The sequence below is a fragment of the Centruroides vittatus genome, unplaced genomic scaffold, assembly GCF_030686945.1.
Source record: "Centruroides vittatus isolate TY-2023 unplaced genomic scaffold, ASM3068694v2 contig_749, whole genome shotgun sequence".
NCBI classification, from domain to species: domain Eukaryota; kingdom Metazoa; phylum Arthropoda; class Arachnida; order Scorpiones; family Buthidae; genus Centruroides; species Centruroides vittatus.
Genome location: NW_027122485.1, coordinates 880,605 through 891,038, shown reverse-complemented (window position 1 = coordinate 891,038; position 10,434 = coordinate 880,605). Strand labels below are relative to the sequence as shown.

Sequence of the window (10,434 nt, the reverse complement as noted above, 5' to 3'; positions counted from 1 at the left end):
TTTGCAAATCTCCATGTTTTCGGACATGAACGTAAAAAAGTAAAAAAAATCGGAAAAAATTTGTGTGTGTGTTGTCTATTTCGTTAATATTACAGGATGGGGTAATCATTCAGAAACGAAATTTGGCATGATAGTTTGTGTATAAGGAACATTGATACTACTAAATTTTGGTGGTTAAAGGTCGAGGAGGTGGGGAGATAGAAGGATGTCATATCTCGAGAGGGACAGACTTAATAAGATATTATTGTTATTAGAATTTACAATTTTTTTTAGAAATGAAACTCATCACTAACCTGAAAATTAAGCTCTTGCCATTCGGTAATAATTAACAAAAATATATAAAAATTTTAAAAAATAAAATCTTATAACAACCGGGAAAGTTACGCAACTCGTTACTGGATATTATATATATATATATATATATTGAATTGCTAAATGGAAGGGGCTATCCAAGTGTCAAGTGACTTAGTTAAAGCGTTCACTCAAATTTTTCTTATCTGTACAGGGTGTTCATAAAGTCCGAGTGCAATTTAAAAAATTTAATACAATACATGCTTTTCTGTTCTAGCATTGTCTAACTTTGTAGAAATATTCTCATTTTAGTCAGACAAAGTGAAATAAGGAAAGGAATAAATTTTTTATATACTCTCACTATAACAATAAATCCCTCTATAAGAATATTTTTCTTGTTTCGCTAAATATCTCTATAGAGCAGAGCTCCCGCAACCAGTGTACCCTGATGATACAAGATATGCCGTGGCACAATGCCTCCAAGAGGAAGAAAAGCACAGAGTTTACGATAGACATCTGAATACGGTAAATATAGGCTGATTAAAAAGTGACGATGATTTGCCTATTACATGTTTATTATCACTGACGTTTGTGACAGAAGAGATTTTAACAAGTTTCAAAAATTTTGCAGTCATATTTCACAGAATACGTCACGCATTTACTCACAACTTCGTCTTTAAACAGTGATTTGTGCACGCGTAAATTTGGCGAATCGTGTGTTACAGTCCCATCTTAATTTTTTTGAAGCGACAAGTTGGTCAGTAGCGTAGCAAGGGTGTATCATGCACCGGGCGCCACTCTCAGAGGGGCGCCCAAATGGTCTCCAAGACAAACTATATGTGTTTCTGGAGGGGGAAGAGGGGCGCCAATAAAGTGTCGGGCGCCAGTTATGTTCGCTACGCCACTGAAGTTGGTGATGTCGCTGTCCCCTGCACCTACGATCACGGAGTTGAGGCCCCGATCATGTGATTTTCACGCTAGGACTGCGTGATACTTTGTTCAGGGTGGTTTCTGGGTTGTTATATAACAGAGGTGGGCAAGCAAGAGTTCAGTGGAAGCCGAAATGTAGGTTTTTCAAAATGCATGGGAGCCGCAGTTCTGTACTGTGGTGGCGGATAGTATGGTAAGGCAGGGAAGGATAGGGTGTCTTCCATCCGGGTCGAGAACTTATTTTAGAAGAATAGATTTGAAATGTCAATTTAATTTATTGCACCAACTTGGAAATAAATTACTAAATATTACATATTGCTGTAGAAAAATAATGATTTATCAAACGATAAATTTGCCTAAGAAAATGCTGATGTAAAAATTTCATCTATCACTATCATAATAATAATTTTCTGAGAATTCTTTATATTCTTCCGAAATTATAATTTTTTAGATTTTCATTTCAAAAATCGAATTCAACGCATTTATTTTTGGATCCTATTTTATATCTTTCAATAAGAATTTCTCACCATATTACAGTATATGTGAAGTTACCGACGGGATAGAAAGGATAAGGTTAATTCCTCTTGTCAAGATGAACGAGGAGTGCGAGCGTAATGTGAGTGCGGTTGTTTGACACTGAGACAATCACTTTTACAAAAAAATCCATTTCGTTTATTTCGAAAATGATGCTTACGCAATTCCGGTCAAGAACTTCTCTAGGACGGAAGCAAAACGTGGAAAGTTCAGTCTATTGTTCACCGTCGTCGGTCACCAAACGGCGATTTAAAGTCCAACGGTGATCGGACGGCCCGAGGCAAACTGGTTGTGGTTATCGGCCGAACGAAGACGAAATCCAAGACAAGCGGGATACTGACACAAGACAAACAGGATGAGCGAGGGAGAAGCGACTACACTTTGTCCTTGAATTTCGGGGTTTTGAAGGATTTATCCCCGAAATTCTTACTTTAATTGATCCCGATTGGTTCCTTTTCTGTTTCCAAGTGGAATTAAACGACCAGATGGGGCACGAGAAAAACCGCTCTCCGTTAATCAATTTGACACCTTCCTTCGACTTCGTCCGCGAACTTTGAAACTTTCGCTCGTATCTCACGCGAATGTTTTCTTTTCCGACACCTAAGAATTTTAAAAAATATATCTTTATTAATTACAACGCGATAGTTTTTCTTTTAAAGGAATGCTACATTTCCTCGTTTATTTCCAAACTTTGTCACGTATACGAGCACCAGAATCAAAGCTTGGTCCTCTCGATTAACATTCTAAACAGCCCAACCCGTTCGCGTCCGGAACTCCATTTTTCCATTTCTCGGATAGCGTTTCTTTGGCTCCGTATAAATAAATTTACTAATAATGAAAAATAATGCAAAAGTAGCTACCCATTTAAAATTGATTAATATAAATGTTAAATTTTATTAACTACATCTTTTTATAATTTTGTTTCTAATTTTTAACGCTCCATCCTGCGAAACAGTATATTTTCCCATAGGTTACCTATCGTGAATTCGTCCAGACCCCAATGGGGACGGCGGATGACAGGGTCTTTCCGACGTTATCGGATGAAATCACTTTTTGAATTACAGCCGAAATAGCAAATTTAATAATTTACAACAGTTAAATATTTTTAAATATTTCACAATAAAATAAAAATCAAACCGAAGACGTTTTTTTATTACAAACAATTTCGAAGTAATGTTACTTTATCCGATAGAGGACTCAAGTTACCACACCGATTTTCTTCTGCTCGAAGCGTGTAAACCGTTGAGTTATTCGTAAACACAAAGAAGCCAAGTAGATTCTGTCATAAAATAAAAATGGATGTTAATATCTTAAACGTGGCCAAACTGATATTCAATGACGTTTCATCAAGGTTTTTTAAAGAGACACCAATTACAGCCGAAGAAATTGAACTGAAAGATCGTATAGTAGGTATGCTTTTAATATATTTGACTGCCAAGTTTATCGGCATTTTGTTTGCTTGGATTATCTTTATAAAGTTAACAATTCTCATTTTTTTCGTAGAAGTTATCGAGAGTTACGTGAAATCGACACCTATTTTCATTAAATGCGAGCCAGATTTGGAGATGATAAAGCAGGAATCTGATATAGAGGTGGAGGAGGAGGGAAATCCTGATCTGAATGAGAGTGAAAATGAAATTGAGAGTTTTGAGGAGTCGTCTGGGGAGGACAGCCCGGATTATCATATGCCGAGTCCCGACGGAAAACAGAGAATGGAAGTTTCGTTCGACGACAAAAAACGTGCCGTCGAATATTGGTTGAGTGGGAAGAAGGGTAGATTGCATTGGCGGACCGTGGCCAATACTTTTCGTTTTGTAAAATCTCCTCGACAACTCTATCGCTTTAAAAAACAGATTGATAGAAGAGGATCGAAAGAACATAAAATGAGAATTTTATGGAATTATACTTTTAATAAATTAAAATTGGCAAAAGAACAGAATATGAACGTCGGCGATACTGATCTGAGGAAATGGGCTCTCGACAAAAATCTCGAGGTTCAGTTAGATACTTTTAAAGCTTCGAGGAGTTGGATCCAAAAGTTGAAAAGGCATTACAGAAATTTCTCTCGAGAAGAAAATTTTCAGTAATGCATTGTTAAAAGTATGGTAAATTTAAAATGTTGGTAAATAAAAAATGATAAATATTAAGTGTCGATAACAGATGCTAAAATATTTAATGAATACGATAATTTAAATATATGGACAAAAAAATCTGTCTATATGTTTAAAATAATTGTTATCGTCTGGGATGAAAGATTTTCATTGAATTGAAACTTATCATATGGATATAAATTCAAACATTAATACACTAAGTGCAACTAAAAATGTAAACAAAATGAATATATTATAGATATTGAAAATATTTTTTTCTAAATATTAATCTTAGATAATTACAATGAATAAGGTGTGTACTCATTCGTTTCCACATCTTATAACAACATTAACTGAAAAATCAAAGGGAATATTATCAACTAACCAAAGTTTGATCACAAATCACTATAATGAAATAACAAATTCTGGGAGGAAAGTACAAAAATCAAGAAAATACTTTTAACAATTTACATCAATCTGTTTGAGGTATTTTTCAGAATTGCAAAGTATTCATCTTTTATATATTTTTAAATTCATTCAATGATACTGTGCAAAACTTAAAACTTTCTACAGCATTTTTGAAGCTGTTATTTAATTTATCAAAATATATATACTAAATGGAAAATGTACCATATGTAATACTATATATTGAAATAGTTTTTTTTTAAAACAAATACTTGCTTATAATATAAATTTATTTTTTAATTTCCTACATTTATTGTGTTTATATTAATATTCTTGTTGTTTAATTATTTCAATATTTCAGAAGTTATCAAAATTTAATTTTTGCTTTTACATCAATTGTTGATTTGATATTTTTTTCTAATTAAAAAATTTATTCAAAACATTAAGAAACCAGTACTTTTAATTAAGGAATAACATTAGAATAAATTTTTTAAAATAGAATAAAATCTGGACTATTTTTATGTAATACCTGTTAAATTTAAATTGTTGACTACAAAAACATTTTATTGTTTCAGTCAAATTATATTTATTTCTGATATAGTTACATCAAATTCTGGGTAGTTTGTAATATAAAAGAAAATTATGTAAGAGTTGTTATAACTTTTGTATATAATATTAAATAGGTATAAAAGCAAAAATTTATATTTAAAAAGTTTACTTCAAAAATCTTTTGAAGTTAACTTTTTATATAAAATTTTTGAAATAATATATTAAGGAATGTATGCAGTTTGACTTATGATCTTTATTTCTTGGTAGATTTAAAACATTTTCAAACTTAATTTTATTGGATTTACTTTAAAATCAAACTTTTATTTAAAGGTTCATAATGAAATTTCTACAAAGTAAATTTAAAATTGATAAATTTTCTCTTTCATTTATCTGGCTTTCTTTTTGATAAAATAGCAATCATAATTATTATTGATAATGGTTTTTTGGTATTGTTTAGTAGTCAGAATTGTCGAAATATGCCTCTACAAAACTGTTTAAATGTTTCAAAATACTATAAATAAATTATAAGAATTGGCAGTTATATGCAGTTTGCAATGTAAATTTGGTAAGATGATTACTTGAGTGCTTCACATATTTATTTTTATATTTGTTTTGTTGTCATCATGTCTTTAATGATAAGGTTTTGGATATTTGTTTTCCAAATATGAAACATTAATAATCTAAGTTTTTCAACCAATATATCCACTAAGAATATCTCATTGTTTATACTTAGCTGATTATAGTTTTATTTATATATGATAAACAGTTATGATTTAGTAACTGACACATTTTCTTATCATTATTATACTGTAGAGATTAATTCTATTTATTCATTCAGAGATAGTACAAAGTTAATTTAAACAATTTCGTTAATTTATAAAAGATTAAATAGCTTAATTTATTTAGTTTAATAAATGTATTAAATTATTATTATTTTATATAGTTATGTATTAGTATATTCAATATTATTATTATTTGTTTATAATGATGTTATTTAAAAATAGATAAAGTTATGAATATTTTATTATTTGTTTATATAAAATATTTCTCATTTCAAATTTGTAATTAGTTTATTCTAACACAACTGAAATGATTTATTTCATGTTGTGATGAATTGTTCCTAGGAGTTTTTCTTTAATAAAAATATATTCATAGTCAATTTAAAAACAAAAATGAAACTTATTTATTTGAATATAACGAAATGATACCATTTGTGTTAGATTAGATATGTATATAAAGTTAACACACATTTTTTTCAGAATTTTCCAAGTAAATGATTTTTCTTGTTCTTAATAAAATATTGAGAATCTAAGATATTTTTTGCTGTAAAGTATAACAAATAATACAATAATAATTTCTAATCAATTTTTACTATTGGAGTTTAAATATCAATATAAATAGATTTGATGTCATTCATTGTTTTGAATAGTTTTTTTAGTATATTTAAAATAAATGTAGATAAATAATTGCATCAACTTTTAATTCATTTTTGTAATTAAAAAATTCATTCAAGTATAAAACTGAAATTGAATTTATTTTATTAAAGTAATTTGAGAATGCTTCATAACTTTTTTTTATTTTTCAGATTTGTTTTCTGATATAATTTATGAAATAATTAACAAATTCTCATAATAAATTTGTATGTACAGTACATTATGTGTGATATCTTTGAATATCAAGAATAATGATTTAAATATATAAAAATTATAGTAATTCTGAAGCTTTAAATTATTTACATTATTTACATTAATGTAAATTATTTAACTTAATTTATGTTTACAACTGATAGATGTTTCATACATATAGAAATTTTTATAAGTTGGATTCTGTATACAAGTTAATTAGTCTTTTACATGAGTATTGTTTTTTCTGTGTTAAACTGTTTGTGTATTTATAGTTTTCTTAAGATAATATTTTAAAACAACATAATAAATATTAGGATACTATTGAGTTATATGTAATGATAAACAAATCCAAATCTCTTAGAAATTTTCCAAAATTAAAATACGAAAATGTGTGTTATTTATATATTTATAATTGGGTTTAACATTAATTTTTTTGAAATTATTCATATTTTTGTCATTAACTATAGAAATTAAATGTTTTTATGCATTATTTGATATCTTTTTATGTTAATTTAAAATATTTCAATATGGATGAATATTCCTGAAACATTATATTTGATTGATTTTATTTTTTTTTTTATAACTGCTACATTGATTTTGGATAAGAAAAAATATAAATTTGGTGTAGTATCTATCAAAAACAAAAAGATTTAAATTCCATGCTCCGTTATATATATGAATTTATAAACAATTTTTTTATAAGATATTCAGTAGGATACATAACACACAAATTTCATATGTCTAACAGAACAAATAAGAATTGATTTATGACATTAAAATAATAAACAATAAATCATTTGAAAATAATGAAACCGATTATGTAAGTTATTTCCAGATACAATAGATTTAACTGTCAAAAAAGTGCAAAATATTTGATTTAGCTCATTTGATGTCTTCTTTTTATATAATTTTAAAAAAAGACTAATTTTGGTAAGGTTAATTTTTATTCTGCTAAAATATTTTTGATGATGTGCCATCCTCAGAATAATCTTTTAGATTATTAGAAACAAGTTTGGCTATACTTTGTTGTCTAATATATGCAGATGATAGATTATTAGTTTCATAGGTTCATATGTCTTAATGATAAATTTTATTCTTGTCAATATTGGTCTACATATAGTAAATTAAATATATTAATATATAATAATAGCAGAAAAACTTAATAGAGTACTAAAAACTTCAAAAACAAAACCAATTGAAGTATTTTTGAAAATAAAAAATTTCAAATGGCCTTTTTAGGTTTCATTATTGTGATAAATTTTGATAAGTTATCTTAGTTTTGAATCAGTGCATTTTGTTGTCAATAATTACAAAATAAAATAATGCTACTACTGTTACTACTATTTTTAGCAAAATAGAAATAGAAATTTCTAAAAGACTATTATTCATTTTAATAATTTGATGAAAAAGAACAAAATTTAAAATTATAAATTAAAATTTTGTAATACTAAAAGAAATTACTATCAGCTATTTCATAAAATAAATGATCAGCAAGATATCCTGGATATTAAGTATTTAAGTATTAACTTAATATCAATAGTATGTATGACACATATTTTTAAATTTGTAACAGGATTTAAAAATCTTTTGTAATATCATTTTGATTCCTAATAATGAAGGATAAATATAAAATTTTCATTTCTAAATTTTGTTTTTGATGAAATAAGTTTGTTTATATATTTATCAAATCTTAAAAGTTCATTAGTTTGTATATAGTTCATCAGTAGCTTTGTATATATAATTACCAATGTTTAACTACAAAGCAGTTATTATAATCTGAATGAACAAGCATCACATACAACAAATATAATAAAAATTTTACTGATTTTATTATAATTTCCACAAAAGGTTTATGTTAACACTGCTAGTTTGATGAGGTCTAACATTTGTATAAGACTTCATACAAACAGCCATTTGTTTTCCTTAATGGTTATAATTTCAAGAATATTTGATTATTCTAGTAAAAAAGCTAATACTAAAATGGAACTATCATTATTTACCCTATGATTTGAAAACTAAAGCTTGTTTATTAACATTTAATACTGCATGTATAGAATATTTTGATTGAAGTTTTTGAAAATTGGAAATTATATAAATGATAATATTTTGTTATATTATGTATTCAGTAAATAATATATTTCTTGATGTTATTTAGATTTCCCTTAATAGCTTCTGTTTGCTATGTAATATTGATGAAAAGTTTCAAAAATGTATTTACTTATTTTTAATTAAAAAAAAAAAAATAGTCATCACTTTAACTTCTTCCATTGAAAAACCTTAATATAATTGTGAATGAAAAAAAAAAGAAATAAAAGAAAAAATAACAATTGAACTCAACTGATAGTTCAAAACTTAATATTTAAATCTTTATTTTTTCCAACACTAATAAGTTGTAAAGATATTTGTAAGCTTTAATATGTTTAGTTAAATATATTGTATTTTGTGATATGCATTGTTACATTATTAAAGTCATTTGAATAAAACTAATTTGTGAATATTAATAAATGTGTAAATTATTAATTAAATTTATTTATCTTAATTCAAAAACAAGGTGCAACCAGTGGCCAAGTACACCAGGTTAACAAAACAATTATGAAAGAAATTGTAAGTTATAAATAAACTTTTTCATAAGATTTCACATCTTTTGAAAACATGATTTTTTTTTATACTGGGACTATTTTGTGTACTACTACTTAAATATGTGTAATATTATACTCAACATTAATTTTTTTATATGCTCAATCGAAAGAGCAGATTTTATCACCATCAGTGAAATTTTTCTCAATGTAAAAAAGTGCACAATATTAATCGAATGTTTTATTTTGTAAACATCTACGATGTGTATACGTAGTATATTACATAGATATAATTTTATTCTCGTTTCACGTACTATGCAAAATAAGAAGTCTTATACACTCACTGGCCAATGAATTAGAAACAGCGGTTTAATATCTTATTGGACCCAGTGGCGTAGCGTAGTAGGGGCGGCCCGCCCCGGGCAGCACTTTTAGGGGCGGCAAAATTTCACAATAAATAATATCATCTTGTAAAATTACCTAAATAAGGGGGCGGCGAAATTTTCCTCGCCCCGGGCGGCTGACACCCACGCTACGCCACTGATTGGACCACCTTTAGCTCAAATTACATCATTTACTCGATTTGGCATTCTACGAGGTGCTGAAGTGCTAAGTCCAATGCATACCACGCATTCCTTTAGTTCTCGTAGATTTGACAGAAGCGGACTTTGATGGCGGATCTGTCGTTCTTACACATTCCGTACATTCTCGATGGGGATTTAAGATCTGGGCTCTGATGTGGCCAGGGTGGGTGGCGAAAGTCGTCTTTGGGCTTGTTGAACCACTGCTGAACAATTCTTGCGCGATGGACAGTAGCGTTGTCATCAAAGAAAGAGCTGTCACATGCAGGAAAAAAATGCAACATTGCAGGATAAACTTGATCGGCAACAATGTTCAGGTACCCGACCTTCCAGGAATATCAGCGGACCAGTTCCGTCCCAACAGAACATGTCTCATACCACAAAAACCTTAAGTCGTATTAATGAGGCAAGCAGGGTCCATTGCTTTACGGGGCTCCTCCAAACCCTCTGTCTACTGAATAAGGTGTACCATAATTCGTCTGACCACATTACTTTTTTTCCAGTCCTCAGATGTCCAATCACGGTGCTCTTGGTATCGCTGTAGACGAACTTTCTGGTTCTTCACAGAAATCAGTGGTTTTCGAATAGGCCTGCGACTGTTCATACCGATTCTTTTCATACCTTGTACACAGTTCAAGTAGATATGGGTCGGGGACAGGATTCATTAAATTCTTCTGTCAATTGCTGCAGAGAAGGAAGTTCTTTTCCCGCACTAGCCTTTTCAGACAATGTCACTCACGTTCCTGATTGACTGTTTTGGAGCCACAGTTACTTCTTGTAGACATCGACCGTAGGTTATTTTCCACCGATTGAACACTCAAGATATCTCACCTTTGGAAAAACCAGTCAGCTC

General features: G+C 29.0%; 1 protein-coding gene across 1 annotated transcript; it reads left to right on the top strand.

Moving 5' to 3' along the window:
• The first annotated feature begins 2,771 nt into the window (after positions 1–2,771).
• LOC136981239 (uncharacterized) lies at positions 2,772–4,132 on the top strand. Its single transcript, XM_067277516.1, has 2 exons — positions 2,772–3,165; positions 3,259–4,132. Exons 1-2 carry the CDS (start codon positions 3,051–3,053, stop codon positions 3,840–3,842), a joined length of 699 nt encoding a protein of 232 aa, XP_067133617.1. The 5' UTR covers positions 2,772–3,050; the 3' UTR covers positions 3,843–4,132.
• The last annotated feature ends 6,302 nt before the right edge of the window (positions 4,133–10,434 follow it).

Bases quoted from the DNA above. Each gene is read 5' to 3' on its own strand.
- LOC136981239 (XM_067277516.1), top strand. From the start codon at position 3,051: ATGGATGTTAATATCTTAAACGTGGCCAAACTGATATTCAATGACGTT. The intron at 3,166-3,258 runs GTATGCTTTTAA...TTTTTTTCGTAG, and splicing joins ACTGAAAGATCGTATAGTAG to AAGTTATCGAGAGTTACGTG.